Below are 26,269 nucleotides of genomic sequence, written 5' to 3'. Positions count from 1 at the left end.
CACAAGCAAGGCTCGCTCATGGTCCTGATGGCATCCATCCTCGTGTACTGAAAGTGTGCCTCTGGACTTGCACCTGTGCTTACTCGTCTGTTCCGTTTCTCTTTAAAAAACCAAAACTTTTCCTTCTCTTTGGAAGCCTGCATTGATGCATCCCATCCCTAAGAAGGGTGACGTTCTGATCTCTCTCAATATCGTCCTATTACTTTGACATCTGCCATTACCAAAGTCTTTGAATCCCTCCTCAACTCCCATATCCCTAGACACCTTAAAACTCAGAGTCTTCTCTCTGATCACTAGTATGGCTTCCGTAAGGCGAAATTTACTGGTGATATTCTTTCCTATCTTACTAATGTCTGGTCATCATCCCTGAAACATTTTGCGGCCATGTGTACTTGCCCTTGGCATATTTAAACCTTTTGACCGGTTGTAACATCGAGGTCTCATCTAACCTCCCCTCTTCTGGCTTTCCTCCCTCACTTTGCTCCATCATGTTGTTGATGGATCAGCCTTTCCTCCGTTTCTCCATCAACAACGGTGTCCCTCAAGGTTCTGTCCTGTTCCCTTCACTTCTTTTTTTTTTCAACAATTTCCTCCCCTCCACAAATAATCCAATGCACTCATACGCTGATGACTCAACACCACATTCATCTACATCCTTCAATTCTGCTCCGTCTTCTCTAACTCGATCTGCATCTCGTCTTGACACAGCTTCCTCAGTAAACTCAGACTTGGACGGGATATCTCATTGGGGTACACAACATCCTGTTAAGTTTAATGCCTCCAAGACCCAGTTTTTACTCATTTCCATCGAAAACTTACAACTCTCGTCTCCCCTTTGACGGTTCTGTAATTCCACCTCTTCACACAGTGAAAATACTTGGTAATACTGTAACATCCACTCTTTCTTGGAACCCCCACATTACAGGAATAGCTAAGTCTGCCTCTAAGAAACTGGGTGTCCTGTTTAGAAGTCAAAATTTCTTTTCTCCAGAACATTTGCTCCGTTTGTACCAGGGATTGATTCGTCCTTGTATGGAGTCCTGCTCTCACATGTGAAGTGCTTCCACCTCTGTATCCTTACTTGACAAAGTGGAGTCGAAGGCGATCCATCTTATAAACTGTCCCAGGCTGACTTCCAATCTTGACCCCCTTGTCTTACACCGCAATGTTGGTTCACTTTCCCTCTTCTATAGTTATTACTTTTGTTTTTGCTGCCGAGAGCTGGCTGCTTGTGTGCCCCCACCGCTAGCTTGACCACGTAATACTCGTCAAGCTGCTGCGTCACATGATTACTGTGTGGCCATTGGTAACTCAAGGGTGGGCCATTTTGATACCTGCTTCTTTCCTTACACGTCGAAGTTTTGGAACTCTATCTTCTCATGTCTTTCCTGATAACTATGACGTGACACATTTCAAAATACAGGGCTGTCACTTTCTCAAATATATTTTAGTAAATACTTTCCCTTGTCCTTTTTTTCCGTTTCATAATTTAAGGTCCGTGGACTGGAACCTTCAACATAATACATTATATATATATATATATATATATATATATATATATATATATATATATATATATATATATATATATATATTTTTATACTTTGTCGCTGTCTCGCGCGTTTGCGAGGTAGCGCAAGGAAACAGACGAAAGAAATGGCCCAACCCCCCCCCCCATACACATGTATATACATACGTCCACAAACGCAAATATACATACCTACACAGCTTTCCATGGTTTACCCCAGACGCTTCACATGCCTTGATTCAATCCACTGACAGCACGTCAGCCCCGGTATACCACATCGCTCCAATTCACTCTATTCCTTGCCCTCCTTTCACCCTCCTGCATGTTCAGGCCCCGATCACACAAAATCTTTTTCACTCCATCTTTCCACCTCCAATTTGGTCTCCCTCTTCTCCTTGTTCCCTCCACCTCCGACACATATATCCTCTTGGTCAATCTTTCCTCACTCATCCTCTCCATGTGCCCAAACCACTTCAAAACACCCTCTTCTGCTCTCTCAACCACGCCCTTTTTATTTCCACACATCTCTCTTACCCTTACGTTACTCACTCGATCAAACCACCTCACACCACACATTGTCCTCAAACATCTCATTTCCAGCACATCCATCCTCCTGCGCACAACTCTATCCATAGCCCACGCCTCGCAACCATACAACATTGTTGGAACCACTATTCCTTCAAACATACCCACTTTTGCTTTCCGAGATAATGTTCTCGACTTCCACACATTCTTCAAGGCCCCCAGAATTTTCGCCCCCTCCCCCACCCTATGATCCACTTCCGCTTCCATGGTTCCATCCGCTGCCAGATCCACTCCCAGATATCTAAAACACTTCACTTCCTCCAGTTTTTCTCCATTCAAACTCACCTCCCAATTGACTTGACCCTCAACCCTACTGTACCTAATAACCTTGCTCTTATTCACATTTACTCTTAACTTTCTTCTTCCACACACTTTACCAAACTCAGTCACCAGCTTCTGCAGTTTCTCACATGAATCAGCCACCGGCGCTGTGTCATCAGCGAACAACAACTGACTCACTTCCCAAGCTCTCTCATCCCCAACAGACTTCATACTTGCCCCTCTTTCCAAAACTCTTGCATTTACCTCCCTAACAACCCCATCCATAAACAAATTAAACAACCATGGAGACATCACACACCCCTGCCGCAAACCTACATTCACTGAGAACCAATCACTCTCCTCTCTTCCTACACGTACACATATATATATATATATATATATATATATATATATATATATATATATATATATATATATATATATATATGGTGGTTAAGCAGCCAGTGATTGTTCTCGGTGCTCTGTTTTGTGAGGTTTCCATCTTGTTTATATTGCTTTGGACAGGATAGAGCGCATGAATTAGTTTTACACCTGCTACCGGATTTGTCTTCCAAATTTGGTACCAATAAGTGTTCTGGAGCCGTGTGCTTTGTTTTGAAGTGTAGGAAGTGAGTGTCGTGTTACGTGATGTCCACAATAGTTGCAGTTGATCGAGTATTAATGACTGGCCGTGCAGGATGGTGCTAAGATGCAGAGGCTCAATTTAAAAAAAAAAATGGTTTGTTATTTCGGTCAGTAAAGAGTAGTGTGATGTAGACATTCTGTTCTGGCTAGACCGTTTCTAAGTGTAATTGTGTGCGTGTCTGCTGGGATTGTAGGATGGTCTGGCCTGTATATTAGAGGATGTTTACGTACTGTGTGGTCTGCAGGATGGTCCTGTTGGATGAGAGTAAAGGAGGGAGAAAACACTGTTCCTTGGTGGGAACACCATTGTAAAGTGGGAGGATTTTAGTGTTGAAACCTTAGTGTTGTTGTTTATCTTGGGGATGTGTTGAGGGAGCGTTGTTATTATTTATGGCCACTAATGCTTTGTTGCAGTAAGAGGTGTGGCTACTGGAAGCCATACATCTTGTTGTGTGCATGAGAGTACAATGGATTTTGTTGTGAATCAGTATTCTAAAGTTTTGATAATGAAAGCAACGGTAATATCAGGAGTTGGGTCGTTGGGAAAATTTTATGATTGGTGTTAGCAAGTTGATAAGTTATTAAATGTTTAGAATGTTATTATGTGGCCATATGTGGGTGAAGTTATCTGTAAACGCTTCTACTGCAATTTAATCACATGTTTTATGTGGAATTTTGATATTTGGTCAGGACTAATAGCAAGAGAGTTCTTTAAATTTGTATTCGTAACGTATACCACTGGCGGTAAAAGGTAGGTAATGTGGTTTGGATGGATTTTGTGTAGGCATCTCCTAACTCATCTGTTTAGCAAGAAGTTACGTACTTCTGTAAGTCGTCAGCTTTGAGACATGGTTTATATGTATGTCTTCCTTGGGAAAAGGATGTCATTTTGTGACTGTGGTTTTTGTAAATATGAGGTTATCTTATGAGTATGACTGTGTTATCTTATGAGTATGACCGTGTTATCTAATGAGAATGACTGTGTTATCTTATGAGTATGACTGTGTTATCTTATGAGCATGACTGTGTTGTCTTATGAGTATGACTGTGTTATCTTATGAGTATGACTGTGTTATCTTATGAGTATGACTGTGTTATCTTATGAGTATGACTGTGTTATCTTATGAGTATGACCGTGTTATCTAATGAGAATGACTGTGTTATCTTATGAGTATGACTGTGTTATCTTATGAGTATGACTGTGTTGTCTTATGAGTATGACTGACTGTGTTCTTTTGTAAAAAGGATATGAATGTTTGGGTAAGAAATACTTCATGTGTAAGGTTAGGTTAGAGGTACTGGTTTGGGTCATGTTAGAGGTTAGGTTAGGTTAGGTTAGGTTGGAGGTACTGGTTTGGTTAGGGTAGGTTAGGTTAGGTTAGGTTAGGTTGGAGGTACTGGTTTGGTTAGGGTAGGTTAGGTTAGGTTAGGTTAGGTTGGAGGTACTGGTTTGGTTAGGGTAGGTTAGGTTAGATTAGGTTAGCTTCATTGCGTGGAGGAAAACGTACCAGTTTGTTGTTATGGACTCAGTAAGTATGTTGTTCAGAACCTTTGTGGTCAATGATTCAACTGGTTAGGTTTCTTTGCTTTACAACTTGTTGGAAGAAGATTGAGTTATATTTTGATTTATATCCTTCAAGGATAGGCTTCTTTCTGGCTTCTTGGTTGGTGTGTAGTGCCAGCTGGTAATCACCTCTCATGACGTTTTCCTCTTTACATTCCATGTACTAGGTAGCCAATCTGCTCTCATACTGTGTGTGTGTGTGTCTGTTAGCTTGTAAGTTATCATAACAGGTAAGTGGTGTGAAGAGGGTCAGTTATCATAACAGGTAAGTGGTGTGAAGAGGGTCAGTTATCATAACAGGTAAGTGGTGTGAAGAGGGTCAGTTATAACAGGTAAGTGGTGTGAAGAGGGTCAGTTATCATAACAGGTAAGTGGTGTGAAGAGGGTCAGTTATAACAGGTAAGTGGTGTGAAGAGGGTCAGTTATCATAACAGGTAAGTGGTGTGAAGAGGGTCAGTTATAACAGGTAAGTGGTGTGAAGAGGGTCAGTTATCATAACAGGTAAGTGGTGTGAAGAGGGTCAGTTATCATAACAGGTAAGTGGTGTGAAGAGGGTCAGTTATCATAACAGGTAAGTGGTGTGAAGAGGGTCAGTTATAACAGGTAAGTGGTGTGAAGAGGGTCAGTTATCATAACAGGTAAGTGGTGTGAAGAGGGTCAGTTATCATAACAGGTAAGTGGTGTGAAGAGGGTCAGTTATCATAACAGGTAAGTGGTGTGAAGAGGGTCAGTTAGTGCTGGTGACCAAATGGTGATGTCTGGTTGATACAAGTGTTGGATGTGTCAGTCTCACAGAGGAAACATGATGAAACTATGTATTTACTTCATGAATAGTTCACTTCAGTAAACTTGGGTGTGAGTGTTGATCTGCTGTTCATGAATAGTTCACTTCGGTAATCTTGGGTGTAAGTGTTGATCTGCTGTTCATGAATAGTTCACTTCAGTAAACTTGGGTGTGAGTGTTGATCTGCTGTTCATGAATAGTTCACTTCGGTAATCTTGGGTGTAAGTGTTGATCTGCTGTTCATGAATAGTTCACTTCGGTAATCTTGGGTGTAAGTGTTGATCTGCTGTTCATGAATAGTTCACTTCAGTAAACTTGGGTGTAAGTGTTGATCTGGTGTTCATGAATAGTTCACTTCAGTAAACTTGGGAGTAAGTGTTGATCTGTTCATGAATTGTTCACTTCAATAATCTTGGGTGTCACTGTTGATCTTCTGTTCATGAATAGTTCACTTCACTAATCTTGGGTGTAAGTGTTGATCTTCACTTCAGTATTCTTGAGTGTAAGCGTTGATCATCTGTTCATGAATAGTTCACTTCAGTAATCTTGGGTGAAAGTGTTGATCTGCTGTTCATGAATAGTTCACTTCAGTAATCTTGGGTAAAAGTATTGATCTGTTCATGAATTGTTCACTTCAGTAAACTTGGGTGTTGAATAGTTCACTTCGGTAATCTTGGGTGTAAGTGTTGATCTGTTCATGAATTGCTCACTTCAGTAAACTTGGGTGTAATTGTTGATGTGCTTTTCATGAATAGTTCACTTCAGTAATATTGGGTGTCAGTGTTGATCTGCTGTTCATGAATAGTTCACTTCAGTAAACTTGGGTGTAAGTGTTGATCTTCACTTCAGTATTCTTGAGTGTAAGTGTTGATCATCTGTTCATGAATAGTTCACTTCAGTAATCTTGGGTGTAAGTGTTGATCTGCTGTTCATGAATAATTCACTTCAGTAATCTTGGGTGAAAGTGTTGATCTGTTGATGAATTGTTCACTTCAATAAACTTGGGTGTAAGTGTTGATGTGCTTTTCATGAATAGTTTACTTCAGTAATCTTTGGTGTAAGTGTTGATCTGTTCATGAATAGTTCACTTCAGTAATCTTGGGTGTAAGTGTTGATCTGCTGATCATGAATAGTTCACTTCAGTAATCTTGGGTGTAAGTGTTGATCTGCTGTTCATGAATAGTTCACTTCGGTAAACTTGGGTGTAAGTGTTGATCTGTTCATGAATAGTTCACTTCAGTAAACCAGGGTGTAAGTGTTGATCTGCTGTTCATGAATAGTTCACTTCAGTAATCTTGGGTGTAAGTGTTGATCTGCTGTTCATGAATAGTTCACTTCAGTAATCTTGGGTGTAAGTGTTGATCTGCTGTTCATGAATAGTTCACTTCAGTAATCTTGGATGTAAGTGTTGATCTGCTGTTCATGAATAGTTCACTTGAGTAAACTTGGGTGTAAGTGTTGATGTGCTGTTCATGAATAGTTCACATCAGTAATCTTGGGTGTAAGTGTTGATCATCTGTTCATGAATAGTTCACTTCAGTATTCTTGGGTGTAAGTGTTATTCTGCTGTTCATGAATAGTTCACTTCAGTAAACTTGGGTGTCAGTGTTGATCTGCTGTTCATGAATAGTTTACTTCAGTAATCTTGGGTGTAAGTGTTAATCTGTTCATGAATAGTTCACTTCAGTAAACTTGGATGTAAGTGTTGATCTGCTGTTCATGAATAGTTCACTTCAGTAATCTTGGGTGTAAGTGTTGATCATCTGTTCATGAATAGTTCACTTCATTATTCTTGGGTGTAAGTGTTATTCTGCTGTTCATGAATAGTTCACTTCAGTAAACTTGGGTGTAAGTGTTGATCTGCTGTTCATGAATAGTTCACTTCAGTAATCTTGGGTGTAAGTGTTGATCTGCTGTTCATGAATAGTTCACTTCAGTAATCTTGGATGTAAGTGTTGATCTGCTGTTCATGAATAATTCACTTCAGTAAACTTGGGTGTGAGTGTTGATCTGCTGTTCATGAATAGTTCACTTCAGTAATCTTGGGTGTAAGTGTTGATCTGCTGTTCATGAATAATTCAATTCAGTGAACTTGGGTGTAAGTGTTGATCTGCTGTTCATGAATAGTTCACTTCAGTAATCTTGGCTGTAAGTGTTGATCTGCTGTTCATGAATAGTTCACTTGAGTAAACTTGGGTGTAAGTGTTGATGTGCTGTTCATGAATAGTCCACTTCAGTAATCTTGGGTGTAAGTGTTGATCTGCTGTTCATGAATAGTTCACTTCCGTAAACTTGGGTGTAAGTGTTGATCTACTGTTCATGAATAGTTCACTTCAGTAAGCTTGGGTGTAAGTGTTGATCTGTTGTTCATGAATAGTCCACTTCAGTAATCTTGTGTGTAAGTGTTGATCTGCTGTTCATGAATAGTCCACTTCAGTAATCTTGGGTGTAAGGGTTGATCTGCTGTTCATGAATAGTTCACTTCAGTAAACTTGGGTGTAAGTGTTGATCTGCTGTTCATGAATAGTTCACTTCAGTAAACCAGGGTGAAAGTGTTGATCTGCTGTTCATGAATAGTTCACTTCAGTAATCTTGAGTGTAAGTGTTGATCTTCTGCTGGATACAGGCAGGTGAAGGTGGGTTCCAGTTTACTTCTATGACGTTGAGTTAGTTTACATTATCTGGTCCCTAAAAAGCCCTCATCGTGAACCAAGTACGTAGATAGATATTCTGTCTGAAGTTATACATGTTTTTCGTAACTGGAGATTGTAAGTAAATATTGAGTTAGTAAGTGTAGCCGTTCATGATGATATCATTTATGTCAAGGATATGTTACCAAGTTCATTTCAGTATATATCATGTATAATATTGTACTTATCTAAGTTACAGTAGCCTGCACTTAACTCATCCTCGTAACTTATCATGATGATTATCATCTAAGGTGTACCATGGCTGCTTATCTCTAGTAGAGAAACATATGTGGTGTTGTGTGACGTGGAATTATAAAAGATTATTATAAACATGTGACGTACCGCAGGAAGGTTACATCAGTGGCGACTCACCACACCCAGTGTACTTGGTGTCCAGTGTAGGTGGTCTGGCTGCTACCACAACCTCCGGCAACTCTACTCCTTCCCATGACGTCAAGGTGGAGGAGGAGGATCCCCTGGACGACAACAACTCCTTCAGTGATGATCCCACCTCAGGAGTGGGAGAAAATGACGACGGATCAATGGTAAGTCCACGTCTCCTAGTACAGGCAACACACCTGCTGTGTCACCTGTCACACCTGATAGAACTCTCTCACCTGTTGGGTATGTCACACCTGTTGGGTCTGTCACACCTGTTGGGTCTGTCACACCTGGTGCGTCAGTCACACTTGTTGCATTTGTCACCTGTTGGGTCTGTCACACCTGTTGGGTCAGTCACACCTGTTGGGTTTGTCACACCTGTTGGGTTTGTCACACCTGTTGGGTCAGTCACACCTGTTGGGTTTGTCACACCTGTTGGGTTTGTCACATATGGTGGTTGTACTATCTGCCACCATGGTACCATGGCCTGGTGCATTCAACTCTTCCTTTTTTATACATCTAATTTCTCCCACGTTTTTCATTATTCTTTTAGACGTGTTTCCTAGATTCATGTACATGTGTTGGGGGACATGCAGCCAGCACCAGTGTACATGTGTTGGGGGACATGCGGCCACCACTAGTGTACATGTGTTGGGGGACATGCAGCCAGCACCAGTGTACATGTGTTGGGGGACATGCAGCCAGCACTAGTGTACATGTGTTGGGGGACATGCAGCCAGTACCTGGGTATATGTGTTGGGGGACATGCGGCCAGCACTAGTGTATATGTGTTGGGGGACATGCGGCCACCACTAGTGTACATGTGTTGGGGGACATGCGGCCATCACTAGTGTACATGTGTTGGGGGACATGCAGCCAGCACCTGGGTACATGTGTTGGGGGACATACGGCCATCACTAGTGTACATGTGTTGGGGGACATGCAGCCAGCACCTGGGTACATGTGTTGGGGGACATACGGCCAGCACCAGTGTACATGTGTTGGGGGACATGCAGCCAGCACTAGTGTACATGTGTTGGGGGACATGCAGCCAGCACCAGTGTACATGTGTTGGGGGACATGCGGCCAGCACTAGTGTACATGTGTTGGGGGACATACGGCCAGCACCAGTGTACATGTGTTGGGGGACATGCAGCCAGCACTAGTGTATATGTGTTGGGGGACATGCGGCCACCACTAGTGTACATGTGTTGGGGGACATGCGGCCACCACTAGTGTACATGTGTTGGGGGACATGCGGCCATCACTAGTGTACATGTGTTGGGGGAACATGCAGCCAGCACTAGTGTACATGTGTTGGGGGACATGCAGCCAGCACCAGTTTACATGTGTTGGGGGACATGCAGCCAGCACCAGTGTACATGTGTTGGGGGACATGCAGCCAGCACCTGGGTACATGTGTTGGGGGACATGCAGCCAGCACCAGTGTACATGTGTTGGGGGACATGCGGCCATCACTAGTGTACATGTGTTGGGGGACATGCAGCCAGCACCAGTGTACATGTGTTGGGGGACATGCAGCCAGCACTAGTGTACATGTGTTGGGGGACATGCAGCCAGCACCAATGTACATGTGTTGGGGGACATGCGGTCAGCACTAGTGTATATGTGTGGGGGGACATGCAGCCAGCACCTGGGTACATGTGTTGGGGGACATGCAGCCAGCACCAGTGTATATGTGTTGGGGGACATGCAGCCAGCACCAGTGTACATGTGTTGGGGGACATGCGGTCACCACTAGTGTATATGTGTTGGGGGACATACGGCCAGCACTAGTGTACATGTGTTGGGGGACATGCAGCCAGCACCTGGGTACATGTGTTGGGGGATATGCGGCTAGCACTAGTGTACATGTGTTGGGGGACATGCGGTCAGCACTAGTGTACATGTGTTGGGGGACATGCGGTCAGCACTAGTGTACATGTGTTGGGGGACATGCAGCCAGCACCTGGGTACATGTGTTGGGGGACATGCGGTCGGCACTAGTATACATGTGTTGGGGGACATACGGCCAGCACTAGTGTACATGTGTTGGGGGACATGCAGCCAGCACCAGTGTACATGTGTTGGGGGACATGCGGCCACCACTAGTGTACATGTGTTGGGGGACATGCGGCCACCACTAGTGTACATGTGTTGGGGGACATGCAGCCAGCACCTGGGTACATGTGTTGGGGGACATGCGGTCAGCACTAGTGTACATGTGTTGGGGGACATGCGGTCAGCACTAGTGTACGTGTGTTGGGGTGCATGCATACACCACTAGTGTACATGTGTTGGGGACATGCAGCCAGCACTAGTGTACATGTGTTGGGGGACATGCGGCCAGCACCTGGGTACATGTGTTGGGGGACATGCGGTCAGCATTAGTGTACATGTGTTGGGGGACATGCAGCCAGCACTAGTGTACATTTGTTGGGGGACATGCATACACCACTAGTGTACATGTGTTGGGGGACATGCAGCCAGCACTAGTGTACACGTGCTGGGCGGGACATACGGTCAGCTCTGATGTACATGTGTTGGGTAGAACGTGCAGCCATTACTAGTGTACAAGTGCTGGGCGGGACATGCGGCCAGCACTAGTGTACGCGTGTTGGGTGGAACGGGCAAGGAAGCTACAGGAGGGTGTCTGGGATCCGGTGGTGTACAGCAACCTCTGATTTCGTTACATTTGCCATAAGACCAGGAGAATGATGTGAACCAAGACCATTTCTTCATCTGCTACTTGGCTAACGTGGTATATATATATATATATATATATATATATATATATATATATATATATATATATATATATATATATATATATATTTTTTTTTTTATTTTCATTTTTTTTTTTGCTTTGTTGCTGTCTCCCGCGTTTGCAAGGTAGCGCAAGGAAACAGACAAAAGAAATGGCCCAACCCACCCCCATACACATGTATATACATACACGTCCACACACGCAAATATACATACCTATACATTTCATTGTACACATATATATACACACACAGACACATACATATATACCCATGCACACAATTCACACTGTCTGCCTTTATTCATTCCCATCGCCACCTCGCCACACATGGAATATATATATATATATATATATATATATATATATATATATATATATATATATATATGGGGGTGGGGGAGGGGGCGAAAATCCTGGGAGCCATGAAGAATGTGTAGAAGTCGAGAACATTATCTCGGAAAGCAAAAATGGGTATGTTTGAAGGAATAGTGGTTCCAACAATGTTGTATGGTTGCGAGGCGTGGGCTATGGATAGAGTTGTGCGCAGGAGGATGGATGTGCTGGAAATGAGATTTTTGAGGACAATGTGTGGTGGGAGGTGGTTTGATCGAGTAAGTAACGTAAGGGTAAGAGAGATGTGTGGAAATAAAAAGAGCGTGGTTGAGAGAGCAGAAGAGGGTGTTTTGAAATGGTTTGGGCACATGGAGAGAATGAGTGAGGAAAGATTGACCAAGAGGATATATGTGTCGGAGGTGGAGGGAACGAGGAGAAGTGGGAGACCAAATTGGAGGTGGAAAGATGGAGTGAAAAAGATTTTGTGTGATCGGGGCCTGAACATGCAGGAGGGTGAAAGGAGGGCAAGGAATAGAGTGAATTGGATCGATGTGGTATACCGGGGTTGACGTGCTGTCAGTGGATTGAATCAGGGCATGTGAAGCGTCTGTGGTAAACCATGGAAAGTTGTGTAGGTATGTATATTTGCGTGTGTGGACGTATGTATATACATGTGTATGGGGGGGGTTGGGCCATTTCTTTCGTCTGTTTCCTTGCGCTACCTCGCAAACGCGGGAGACAGCGACAAAGTATAAAAGAAAAATATATATATAATATATATATATATATATATATATATATATATATATATATATATATATATATATATATATATATATATATATATGAAAGCCGGCAAGGCAGCAGGTTTGGATGGTATTGCAGTGGAATTTATTAAAAAAGGGGGTGACTGTATTGTTGACTGGTTGGTAAGGTTATTTAATGTATTTATGACTCATGGTGAGGTGCCTGAGGATTGGCGGAATGCGTGCATAGTGCCATTGTACAAAGGCAAAGGGGATAAGAGTGAGTGCTCAAATTACAGAGGTATAAGTTTGTTGAGTATTCCTGGTAAATTATATGGGAGGGTATTGATTGAGAGGGTGAAGGCATGTACAGAGCATCAGATTGGGGAAGAGCAGTGTGGTTTCAGAAGTGGTAGAGGATGTGTGGATCAGGTGTTTGCTTTGAAGAATGTATGTGAGAAATACTTAGAAAAGCAAATGGATTTGTATGTAGCATTTATGGATCTGGAGAAGGCATATGATAGAGTTGATAGAGATGCTCTGTGGAAGGTATTAAGAATATATGGTGTGGGAGGAAAGTTGTTAGAAGCAGTGAAAAGTTTTTATCGAGGATGTAAGGCATGTGTACGTGTAGGAAGAGAGGAAAGTGATTGGTTCTCAGTGAATGTAGGTTTGCGGCAGGGGTGTGTGATGTCTCCATGGTTGTTTAATTTGTTTATGGATGGGGTTGTTAGGGAGGTAAATGCAAGAGTTTTGGAAACAGGGGCAAGTATGAAGTCTGTTGGGGATGAGAGAGCTTGGGAAGTGAGTCAGTTGTTGTTCGCTGATGATACAGCGCTGGTGGCTGATTCATGTGAGAAACTGCAGAAGCTGGTGACTGAGTTTGGAAAAGTGTGTGGAAGAAGAAAGTTAAGAGTAAATGTGAATAAGAGCAAGGTTATTAGGTACAGTAGGGTTGAGGGTCAAGTCAATTGGGAGGTGAGTTTGAATGGAGAAAAACTGGAGGAAGTGAAGTGTTTTAGATATCTGGGAGTGGATCTGGCAGCGGATGGAACGATGGAAGGGGAAGTGGATCATAGGGTGGGGGAGGGGGCGAAAATCCTGGGGGCCTTGAAGAATGTGTGGAAGTCGAGAACATTACCTCGGAAAGCAAAAATGGGTATGTTTGAAGGAATAGTGGTTCCAACAATGTTGTATGGTTGCGAGGCGTGGGCTATGGATAGAGTTGTGCGCAGGAGGATAGATGTGCTGGAAATGAGATGTTTGAGGACAATGTGTGGTGTGAGGTGGTTTGATCGAGTGAGTAACGTAAGGGTAAGAGAGATGTGTGGAAATAAAAAGAGCGTGGTTGAGAGAGCAGAAGAGGGTGTTTTGAAGTGGTTTGGGCACATGGAGAGGATGAGTGAGGAAAGATTGACCAAGAGGATATATGTGTCGGAGGTGGAGGGAACAAGGAGAAGAGGAAGACCAAATTGGAGGTGGAAAGATGGAGTGAAAAAAGATTTTGTGTGATCGGGGCCTGAACATGCAGGAGGGTGAAAGGAGGGCAAGGAATAGAGTGAATTGGAGCGATGTGGTATACCGGGGTTGACGTGCTGTCAGTGGATTGAATCAAGGCATGTGAAGCGTCTGGGGTAAACCATGGAAAGCTGTGTAGGTATGTATATTTGCGTGTGTGGACGTATGTATATACATGTGTATGGGGGGGGTTGGGCCATTTCTTTCGTCTGTTTCCTTGCGCTACCTCGCAAACGCGGGAGACAGCGACAAAGTATAATAAAAAAATATATATATATATATATATATATATATATATATATATATATATATATATATATCCCTGGGGATAGGGGATTAAGAATACTTCCCACGTATTCCCTGCGTGTCGTAGAAGGCGACTAAAAGGGGAGGGAGCGGGGGGCTGGAAATCCTCCCCTCTCGGTTTTTTTTTTTTTTTTTTTTTTTTTTTTTCCAAAAGAAGGAACAGAGAATTGGGCCAGGTGAGGGTATTCCCTCAAAGGCCCAGTCCTCTGTTCTTAACGCTACCTCGCTAATGCGGGAAATGGCGAATAGTTTGAAAGAAAAGAAAAAAGAAGATATATATATATATATATATATTATCCCTGGGGATAGGGGAGAAAGAATACTTCCCACGTATTCCCTGCGTGTCGTAGAAGGCGACTAAAAGGGGAGGGAGCGGGTGGCTGGAAATCCTCCCCTCTCGTTTTTTTTTGATTTTCCAAAAGAAGGAACAGAGAAGGGGGCCAGGTGAGGATTTTCCCTCTAAGGCCCAGTCCTCTGTTCTTAACGCTACCTCGCAAACGCGGGAAATGGCGAATAGTATGAAGAAAAAAAAAAAAAAAAAAAAAAAATATATATATATATATATGTATATATATATATATATATATATATATATATATATATATATATACCAGGAGAGACTGAGTACAGAATGGAAAAAGGTGAGAACAATGGAAGTAAGGGGAGTGGGGGAGGAATGGGATGTATTTAGGGAATCAGTGATGGATTGCGCAAAAGATGCTTGTGGCATGAGAAGAGTGGGAGGTGGGTTGATTAGAAAGGGTAGTGAGTGGTGGGATGAAGAAGTAAGAGTATTAGTGAAAGAGAAGAGAGAGGCATTTGGACAATTTTTGCAGGGAAAAAATGAAATTGAGTGGGAGACGTATAAAAGAAAGAGACAGGAGGTCAAGAGAAAGGTGCAAGAGGTGAAAAAAAGGGCAAATGAGAGTTGGGGTGAGAGAGTATCATTAAATTTTTTTTTTAACTTTCTAAAATGGGAAACAGAAGAAGGAGTCATGCGGGGAGTGCTCATACTCCTCGAAGGCTCAGATTGGGGTGCCTAAATGTGTGTGGATGTAACCAAGATGTGAAAAAAGGAGAGATAGGTAGTATGTTTGAGGAAAGGAACCTGGATGTTTTGGCTCTGAGTGAAACGAAGCTCAAGGGTGAAGGGGGAAGAGTGGTTTGGGAATGTCTTGGGAGTAAAGTCAGGGGTTAGTGAGAGGACAAGAGCAAGGGAAGGAGTAGCAGTACTCCTGAAACAGGAGTTGTGGGAGTACGTGATAGAATGTAAGAAAGTAAATTCTCGATTAATATGGGTAAAACTGAAAGTTGATGGAGAGAGATGGGTGATTATTGGTGCACATGCACCTGGGCATGAGAAGAAAGATCATGAGAGGCAAGTGTTTTGGGAGCAGCTGAATGAGTGTGTTAGTGGTTTTGATGCACGAGACCGGGTTATAGTGATGGGTGATTTGAATGCAAAGGTGAGTAATGTGGCAGTTGAGGGAATAATTGGTATACATGGGGTGTTCAGTGGTGTAAATGGAAATGGTGAAGAGCTTGTAGATTTATGTGCTGAAAAAGGACTGATGATTGGGAATACCTGGTTTAAAAAGCGAGATATACATAAGTATACTTATGTAAGTAGGAGAGATGGCCAGAGAGCGTTATTGGATTACGTGTTAATTGACAGGCGCGCGAAAGAGAGACTTTTGGATGTTAATGTGCTGAGAGGTGCAACTGGAGGGATGTCTGATCATTATCTTGTGGAGGTTAAGGTGAAGATTTGTATGGGTTTTCAGAAAAGAAGAGTGAATGTTGGGGTGAAGAGGGTGGTGAGAGTAAGTGAGCTTGGGAAGGAGACTTGTGTGAGGAAGTACCAGGAGAGACTGAGTACAGAATGGAAAAAGGTGAGAACAATGGAAGTAAGGGGAGTGGGGGAGGAATGGGATGTATTTAGGGAATCAGTGATGGATTGCGCAAAAGATGCTTGTGGCATGAGAAGAGTGGGAGGTGGGTTGATTAGAAAGGGTAGTGAGTGGTGGGATGAAGAAGTAAGAGTATTAGTGAAAGAGAAGAGAGAGGCATTTGGACAATTTTTGCAGGGAAAAAATGCAGTTGAGTGGGAGACGTATAAAAGAAAGAGACAGGAGGTCAAGAGAAAGGTGCAAGAGGTGAAAAAAAGGGCAAATGAGAGTTGGGGTGAGAGAGTATCATTAAATTTTAGGGAGAATAAAAAGATGTTCTGGAAGGAGGTAAATAAAGTGCGTAAGACAAGGGAGCAAATGGGAGCTTCAGTGAAGGGCGCAAATGGGGAGGTGATAACAAGTAGTGGTGATGTGAGAAGGAGATGGAGTGAGTATTTTGAAGGTTTGTTGAATGTGTTTGATGATAGAGTGGCAGATATAGGGTGTTTTGGTCGAGGTGGTGTGCAAAGTGAGATGGTTAGGGAAAATGATTTGGTAAACAGAGAAGAGGTAGTAAAAGCTTTGCGGAAGATGAAAGCCGGCAAGGCAGCAGGTTTGGATGGTATTGCAGTGGAATTTATTAAAAAAGGGGGTGACTGTATTGTTGACTGGTTGGTAAGGTTATTTAATGTATGTATGACTTATGGTGAGGTGCCTGAGGATTGGCGGAATGCGTGCATAGTGCCATTGTACAAAGGCAAAGGGGATAAGAGTGAGTGCTCAAATTACAGAGGTATAAGTTTGTTGAGTATTCCTGGTAAATTATATGGGAGGGTATTGATTGAGAGGGTGAAGGCATGTACAGAGCATCAGATTGGGGAAGAGCAGTGTGGTTTCAGAAGTAGTAGAGGATGTGTGGATCAGGTGTTTGCTTTGAAGAATGTATGTGAGAAATACTTAGAAAAGCAAATGGATTTGTATGTAGCATTTATGAATCTGGAGAAGGCATATGATAGAGTTGATAGAGATGCTCTGTGGAAGGTATTAAGAATATATGGTGTGGGAGGCAAGTTGTTAGAAGCAGTGAAAAGTTTTTATCGAGGATGTAAGGCATGTGTACGTGTAGGAAGAGAGGAAAGTGATTGGTTCTCAGTGAATGTAGGTTTGCGGCAGGGGTGTGTGATGTCTCCATGGTTGTTTTATTTGTTTATGGATGGGGTTGTTAGGGAGGTAAATGCAAGAGTTTTGGAAAGAGGGGCAAGTATGAAGTCTGTTGGGGATGAGAAAGCTTGGGAAGTGAGTCAGTTGTTGTTCACTGATGATACAGCGCTGGTGGCCGATTCATGTGAGAAACTGCAGAAGCTGGTGACTGAGTTTGGTAAAGTGTGTGAAAGAAGAAAGTTAAGAGTAAATGTGAATAAGAGCAAGGTAATTAGGTACAGTAGGGTTGAGGGTCAAGTCAATTGGGAGGTAAGTTTGAATGGAGAAAAACTGGAGGAAGTGAAGTGTTTTAGATATCTGGGAGTGGATCTGGCAGCGGATGGAACCATGGAAGCGGAAGTAGATCATAGGGTGGGGAAGGGGGCGAAAATCCTGGGAGCCTTGAAGAATGTGTGGAAGTCGAGAACATTATCTCGGAAAGCAAAAATGGGTATGTTTGAAGGAATAGTGGTTCCAACAATGTTGTATGATTGCGAGGCGTGGGCTATGGATAGAGTTGTGCGGAGGAGGGTGGATGTGCTGGAAATGATATGTTTGAGGACAATGTGTGGTGTGAGGTGGTTTGATCGAGTAAGTAACGTAAGGGTAAGAGAGATGTGTGGAAATAAAAAGAGCGTGGTTGAGAGAGCAGAAGAGGGTGTTTTGAAATGGTTTGGGCACATGGAGAGAATGAGTGAGGAAAGATTGACCAAGAGGATATATGTGTCGGAGGTGGAGGGAACGAGGAGAAGTGGGAGACCAAATTGGAGGTGGAAAGATGGAGTGAAAAAGATTTTGTGTGATCGGGGCCTGAACATGCAGGAGGGTGAAAGGAGGGCAAGGAATAGAGTGAATTGGATTCAATCCATTGACAGCACATCAACCCCGGTATACCACATCGTTCCAATTCACTCTATTCCTTGCACGCCTTTCACCCTCCTGCAAGTTCAGGCCCTGATGGCTCAAAATCTTTTTCACTCCATCCGTCCACCTCCAATTTGGTCTCCCACTTCTCCTCGTTCCCTCCACCTCTTTCCTCACTCATTCTCCCCATGTGACCAAACCATTTCAATACACCCTCTTCTGCTCTCTCAGCCACACCCTTTTTATTACCACACATCTCTCTTATCCTTTCATTACTTGATCAAACCACCTCACACCACATATTGTCCTCAAACATCTCATTTCCAACACCTCCACCCTCCTCCACACAACTTTATTTATCTATCTATCTATTTACTTATTTATTTTATTTTACTTTGTCGCTGTCTCCTGCGTTAGTGAAGTAGAACAAGGAAACGGACAAAAGAATGGCCCAACCCACCCACATACACATGTATATACATAGAAGTCCACACACGCACTTATACGTACTGATACATTTCATCGTATACATATATATATACATTTTATATTTTATTTATTATACTTTGTCGCTGTCTCCCACGTTAGCGAGGTAGTGCAAGGAAACAGAGGAAAGAATGGCCCAACCCACCCACATACACATGTATACATATACACGTCCACACACGCACCCATACATACCTATACATCTCAACATATACATATATGTACACACAGACTTGTACATATATACACATGAACAAAATTCATACTTGCTGCCCTTATTCATTCCCGTCGCCACCCCGCCACATATGAAATGACAACCCACTCACCCCGCGTGCACGAGAGGTAGCGGTAGGAAAAGATAACAAAGGCCACATTCGTTCACACTCAGTCTCTAGGTGTCATGTATAATGCACCAAAACCACAGCTCCCTTTCCAAATCCAGGCCCACAAAACTTTCCATGGTTTACCCCAGATGCTTCACATGCCTTGGTTCAATCCATTGACAGCACGTCGACCCCGGTATACCACATCGTTCCAATTCACTCTATTCCTTGCACGCCTTTCGCCCTCCTGCATACTCAGGCCCCGATCACTCAAAATCTTTTTCACTCCATCTTTCCACCTCCAATTTGGTCTCAGACTTCTCCTCGTTCCCTCCACCTCTGACACATATATCCTCTTTGTCAATCTTTCCTTATTCATTCTCTCCATGTGACCAAACTATTTCAAAACACCCTCTTCTGCTCTCTCAACCACACTCTGTTTATTACCACACATCTCTCTTACCCTTTCATTACTTATTCAATCAAACCACCTCACACCACATATTGTCCTCAAACATCTCATTTCCAACACATCCACCCTCCTCCATATAACATTGTTGGGATCACTATTCCTACAAACATACCCATTTTTGCTTTCCAAGATAATGCCACACATCTTTCACTGCTCCCAGAACTCTCGCTCCCTCACCCACCCTGTGACTCACATTCGCTTCCATGGTTCCATCCGCTGCCAAATCCTCTCCCAGATATCTAAAACACCTCTTCCTCCAGTTTTTCTCTGTTCAAACAATTGACTTGTCCCTCAACCCTACTGTACCTAATAACCTTGCTCTTATTCTCATTTACTCTCAGCTTTCTTCTTTCACACACTTTACCAAACTCAGTCACCAGCTTCTGCAGTTTCTCACCCATATCAGCCACCAGCACTGTATCATCAGTGAACAACAACTGACTCACTTCCCAGGCCCTCTCATCCACAGTAGACTGCATACTTGCCCCTCTTTCCAAAACTCTTGCATTCACATCCCTAACAACCCCATCCATAAACAAATTAAACAACCACGGAGACATGACGCACCTGTGCCACAAACCGGCATTCACTGAGAGCCAATCACTTTCATCTCTTCTTACTCATACACATGCCCTACATCCTTGATAAAAACTTTTCACTGCTTTAACAACTTGCCTCCCACACCATATATTCTTAATACCTTCCACAGAGCATCTCTATCAACTCTGTCATATGCCTTCTCCAGATCCATGAATGCTACATACAAATCCATTTGCTTTTCTAAGTATTTCTCACATACATTCTCCAAAGCAAATACTGATCCACACATCCTTTACCACTTCTGAAACCACACTGCTCTTCCCCAATCTGATGGTCTGTACATGCCTTCACCCTCTCAATCAATGCCCTCCCATAATTTCCCAGGAATACTCAACAAACTTATACCTCTGTAATTTGAGCACTCACCTTTATCCCCTTTGCCTTTGTACAATGGCACTATGCATGCGTTCCGCCAGTCCTCAGGCACCTTACAATGAGTCATACATACATTAAATCTCCTTACCAAGCAGTCAACAAGAGTCAACCACTTTTTTAGTAAATTCCACTGCAATACCATCCAAACCTGCTGTCTTGCCGGCTTTCATCTTCCGCAAAGCTTTTACTACCTCTTCTCTGTTTACCAAATCATTCTCCCTAACCCTCTCACTTTGCACACCACCTCGACCAAAACACCCTATATCTGCCACTCTATCATCTAAAACATTCAACAAACCTTCAAAATACTCACTCCATCTCCTTCTAACATCACCACTGCTTGTTATCGCCTCCCCATTAGCCCCCTTCACCAATGTTCCCATTTGTTCTCTTCTCTTATGCACTTTATTTACCTCCTTCCAAAGCATCTTTTTATTCTCCCTAAAATTTAATGATACTCTCTCACCCCAACTCTCATTTGCTCTCTTTTTCACCTCCTGCACCTTTCTCTTGACCTCCTGCCTCTTTCTTTTATATATCTCCCAGTCATTTGCACTATTTCCCTGCAAAAATCGTCCAAATGCCTCTCTCTTCTCTTTCACTAATAATCTTACTCCTTCATCCCACCACTCGCTACCCTTTCTAATCTGCCCTCCTCCCACACTTTTCATGCCACAAGCACCTTTTGCGCATGCCATCACTGCTTCCCTAAATACATCCCATTCCTCCCCCACTCCCCTTATATGTATATATGTATATACATATGTATATGTATATGTAGGAAGAGAGGAAAGTGATTGGTTCTCAGTGAATGTAGGTTTGCGGCAGGGGTGTGTGATGTCTCCATTGTTGTTTAATTTGTTTATGGATGGGGTTGTTAGGGAGGTGAATGCAAGAGTTTTGGAAAGAGGGGCAAGTATGAAGTCTGTTGTGGATGAGAGAGCTTGGGAAGTGACTCAGTTGTTGTTCGCTGATGATACAGCGCTGGTGGCCGATTCATGTGAGAAACTGCAGAAGCTGGTGACTGAGTTTGGTAAAGTGTGTGAAAGAAGAAAGTTAAGAGTAAATGTGAATAAGAGCAAGGTAATTAGGTACAGTAGGGTTGAGGGTCAAGTCAATTGGGAGGTAAGTTTGAATGGAGAAAAACTGGAGGAAGTTAAGTGTTTTAGATATCTGGGAGTGGATCTGGCAGCGGATGGAACCATGGAAGCGGAAGTAGATCATAGGGTGGGGAAGGGGGCGAAAATCCTGGGAGCCATGAAGAATGTGTGGAAGTCGAGAACATTATCTCAGAAAGCAAATATGGGTATGTTTGAAGGAATAGTGGTTCCAACAATGTTGTATGGTTGCGAGGCGTGGGCTATGGATAGAGTTGTGCGCAGGAGGGTGGATGTGCTGGAAATGAGATGTTTGAGGACAATGTGTGGTGTGAGGTGGTTTGATCGAGTAAGTAACGTAAGGGTAAGAGAGATGTGTGGAAATAAAAAGAGCGTGGTTAAGAGAGCAAAAGAGAGTGTTCTGAAATGGTTTGGGCACATGGAGAGAATGAGTGAGGAAAGATTGACCAAGAGGATATATGTGTCGGAGGTGGAGGGAACGAGGAGAAGTGGGAGACCAAATTGGAGGTGGAAAGATGGAGTGAAAAAGATTTTGTGTGATCGGGGCCTGAACATGCAGGAGGGTGAAAGGCGGGCAAGGAATAGAGTGAATTGGATCGATGTGGTATACCGGGGTTGACGTGCTGTCAGTGGATTGAATCAGGGCATGTGAAGCGTCTGGGGTAAACCATGGAAAGTAGTGTGGGGCCTGGATGTGGAAAGGGAGCTGTGGTTTCAGGCATTATTGCATGACAGCTAGAGACTGAGTGTAAACGAATGGGGCCTTTGTTGTCTTTTCCTAGCGCTACCTCGCACACATGAGGGGGGAGGGGGATGGTATTCCATGTGTGGCGAGGTGGCGATGGGAATGAATAAAGGCAGACAGTGTGAATTGTGTGCATGGGTATATATGTATGTGTCTGTGTGTGTATATATATGTGTACATTGAGATGTATAGGTATGAAAAATTTGCGTGTGTGGACGTTTATGTATATACATGTGTAAGGGAGTGGGTTGGGCCATTTCTTTCGTCTGTTTCCTTGCACTACCTCACAAACGCGGGAGACAGCGACAAAGCAAAATAGATAAATAGAATATATTTTCTTTCTTTCTTTCATACTATTCGCCATTTTGCATGTTAGCGAGGTAGCGTTAAGAACAGAGGACTGGGCCTTTGAAGGAATATCCTCACCTGGCCCCCTTCTCTGTTCCTTCTTTTGGAAAATTAAAAAAAAAAAAAAGATAACATTCTTGCCTTCCACACATTCTTCAACGTTCCCAGTACCTTTGCCTCCTCCTCCACCCTGTGACTCACCTCCACTTCCATAGTTCCATCTGCTGCTAAGTCCACTCCCAGATATCTAGAACACTTCACTTCCTCCAGTTTTTCTCCATTCAAACTTACCTCCCAGTTAGCTAGTCCCTCAACCCTACTAAACATCATAACCTTGCTCTTATTCACATTTGCTCTCAACTTTCTCCTTTCACACACCTTACCAAACTCAGTCACCAACTTCTGCAGTTTCTGACCCAAATCAGCCACCAGCATTGTATCATCAGCGAACAAAAACTGACACACTTCCCAGGCCCTCTCATCCACAACACACTGCATACTTGCCCCTCTCCAAAATTCTTGCATTGACCTCCCTAACCACTCCATCCATAAACAAATTAAACAACCATGGGTATATCACGCACCCCTGCCGCAGACCGACACTCACTGGGAACCAATCACGTTCCCCTCTTCCTACTCGTACACATGCCATACATCATTGATAAAAACTTTTCTGCTTCTAGCAGCTTACCTCCCACACCATATACTCTTAAAACCTTCCACAATACATCTCTTTCAACCCTATCATATGCCTTTCCCAGATCCATAAATGCTACATACATATCCAAATGTTTTTCAAAGTACTTCTGACATACTTTCTTCAAAGCAGACACCTGATTCACACATCCTCTACCACTTCTGAAACCACACTGCTCTTCCCCAGTCTGTTTCTCTGGACATGCCTTCATCCTCTCAATCAATACCCTCCCATATAATTTCCCAGGAATACTTAACAAACTTATACCTCTGTAATGTGAACACTCACCTTTATTCCCTTTGCTTTGTACAGTGGGACTATGCATGGATTCCGCCAATCCTCAAGCACTTCACCATGGTCCATAAATGCATTGAATATCCTTAACAACCAATCAACAACGCAGTCACCTCCTTTTTTAATAAATTCCTCTGCAATGCCATCCAAACCCACCACCTTGCTGGATTTATTCTTCCACAAAGCTTTCACTACCTCTTCTCTCTTCACCAAACCACTCTCCCTGACCCTTTCACTTCGCACACCACCCCGACCAAAACACCCTATATCTGCCACTCTATCATCATACACATTCAACAAACCTTCAAAATACTCCATCTCCCCCTTCCGCCATCATCACCTGTTATCACTTCCCACTTTGCCCCCTTCACCGATGTTCCCATTTGTTCTCTTGCCTTACGCACTCCATCTCCCCCTCACGCCATCATCACCTATTATCACTTCCCATTTTGCCCCCTTCACCGATGTTCCCATTTGTTCTTTTGCCTTACGCACTTTATTTACTTCCTTTCAAAACATCTTTTTATTCTCCCTCAGATTTAATGATATACTCTCACCCCAACGCTCATTTACCCTCTTTTTCACCTCTTGTATCTTTCTCTTGACCTCCCGCTGCTTTCTTTTATACATCTCCCAGTCATTTTCACTACTTCCCTGCAAATATCGTCCAAACGCTTCTCTTTTCTCGTACACTAATAACCTTACTTCTTCATCCCACCACTCACTACCCTTTCTGATATATATGAAAGAAGCGGAGGTAAGATGCCATTAGTACGTTTGTGGTGTTCGGGTCATGCCTAATGAATTTTTATTATGTGGACAAGACAGGACACTATTTACAAATTTTGCCTACAACAAAGTTTTCAGGTGTATGAAGTAAGAGAAGATTCAATGATACTTCTCTTGGTCAAGAAATTACAGGTTATAACCTAAATGAATTAGCACCATTTAAGTCAGTATGATGGTCATAATTTCTAACATTATTAAACAAAATATTTGATTCATGTCCTGTTTATGTTTAATATGTAAGTTGCTTAAGTCTGACGGAGAAATCCTTACCGGTCTGTCAAATATAAAACATATTACAACTTTTACAAGGTATTTGTTGGGAACAGAACTCCCAGAATTTTTTGGCAAGTTGTTAAGATATTCTTTATAGTGTTGTTATTGCTGAAACCTACAATCACATAAAAAGGTTTGAGCAAGTTCGGAACTAAGAAAATATTTTCAGTAAATGGCAAAACTAAAATGTTCTTGGTGTCAAGGGATGGTTTAGGGTTAACTATAAAATGAGTCAACTAAAGGAATTTATCGGTGAAAGATGATTTAACTTGGATCCGATAGAATATATCTTCTCAGACTCAAACTCTGGACTGATGATGACGATTATCATGCTGAGCTCTGTACTATAACAACAAATATTGGTATCTTATTTGTAGACGCTAAACTTAAATATGTTTCCAAACCTATGTATGGATCATTCAATCTGAGAATGATGATAAAACCATTTTCTACTTCCATGGTAAATTACATAGAAAATACTGAATTGTTAAGCAAAGGGAGAAACTTTTTGACATTTTCATTTGTTGGCCAAACACAAAGAACATCATGTACATACCTAACCATTAGAAGGTAAGGTACCCCGTAGTAACTTTGTCTTGAAGTATTCCATATAAAGATTACTTATTACTGGTGAAACGGGATTACCAGTCGCTGTACCAAACATAATATTCTTCATTAAATTGAAGTATACAATCTTGTATGCACAATTTCATCAGTTTAGTAAACAGTGAATTTGAAATAGGTAAATGAATATCACCAAGACATCCAGCATATGTTCTAATAAGTTATCAACTTCCAGTTGTAAACAAACCTACAACATTAAGACTTACAAGTTTGAAATCAAAATTTACTTGGATATTATTATAAGGCTTGTTAATTGAATCTACATCATTTGTGATATTTGATTTTGATATTTTACCCACTAGTAGGATTGATAAACAAACTAACCATTATGATATATACGTAACTGACTCAACTAACTATGGGTCTTGCTGCATTTTTTGGCTCATGTTAAGTGTATATTGTGATAATAGGGACAGTGATGACATTTCTCTATGAGAGAATCAATACCTTTCAACAACTATGGTTATTATGTAAGAGAAAATTGACAGTATGTAGTTGTATCATCACATAAAAGATTATTCACTTCAGACAAGTAATTGTCTTTATCCGTAATTACAACTGTGTATCTGCTTTAGGTATATGTCGTTCATTATCTTAAGATCATTAATAAAACTGTTGAATCTTTTTGGATTTGATCAGCCGGTACAAACTAACATACACTACACGTGCACTAATGTTGACTACATTGTTAGGTAATTCACTGTACTTCTCCAAATAACAAAACGATCTTGTCATATGAACACAATTAACTTCTTTGTTTGTACTCGGAAAACTTACCCCATAGACCCCATAGTCTTGGCCAGACGAATTATCCTTTTCAAGTTGTTTAATGGAAATGTTGCCCGCACAGGAAGGGCCTGTGCTCTCCATCCAATCACTGTTTTCAACAAGGTGGGCAAACCACTGATTCAGTTTCTTTTGAAGACGACCATTACGTTCACTTGTTATGATGAGTATTACATAAAGTTCTGCTGTAGCTGGTGCACATACCCATGTGAAAATCTTCCTACATCTCAACCATCCTTAGCTTTACGTGTTTCTTCAAAATGATTCATTATGATTTA

At 42.4% G+C, this 26,269-nt stretch overlaps 1 protein-coding gene across 4 annotated transcripts in view; it reads left to right on the top strand.

Moving 5' to 3' along the window:
• Window positions 1–26,269, top strand: part of LOC139756078 (uncharacterized) — a 226,996-nt gene that overhangs the window by 76,780 nt on the left and 123,947 nt on the right. For all 4 annotated transcript variants that reach the window (XM_071675125.1, XM_071675115.1, XM_071675099.1 and 1 more), the window contains one exon: window positions 8,405–8,602. In XM_071675125.1, the coding sequence (XP_071531226.1) occupies window positions 8,405–8,602 (198 nt within the window). The remainder of the gene's footprint in view (window positions 1–8,404; window positions 8,603–26,269) is intronic.

This window comes from Panulirus ornatus, chromosome 2 (assembly GCF_036320965.1).
Source record: "Panulirus ornatus isolate Po-2019 chromosome 2, ASM3632096v1, whole genome shotgun sequence".
Classification (NCBI taxonomy): Eukaryota; Metazoa; Arthropoda; class Malacostraca; order Decapoda; family Palinuridae; genus Panulirus; species Panulirus ornatus.
This window is presented reverse-complemented; position numbering and strand designations above follow the sequence as displayed.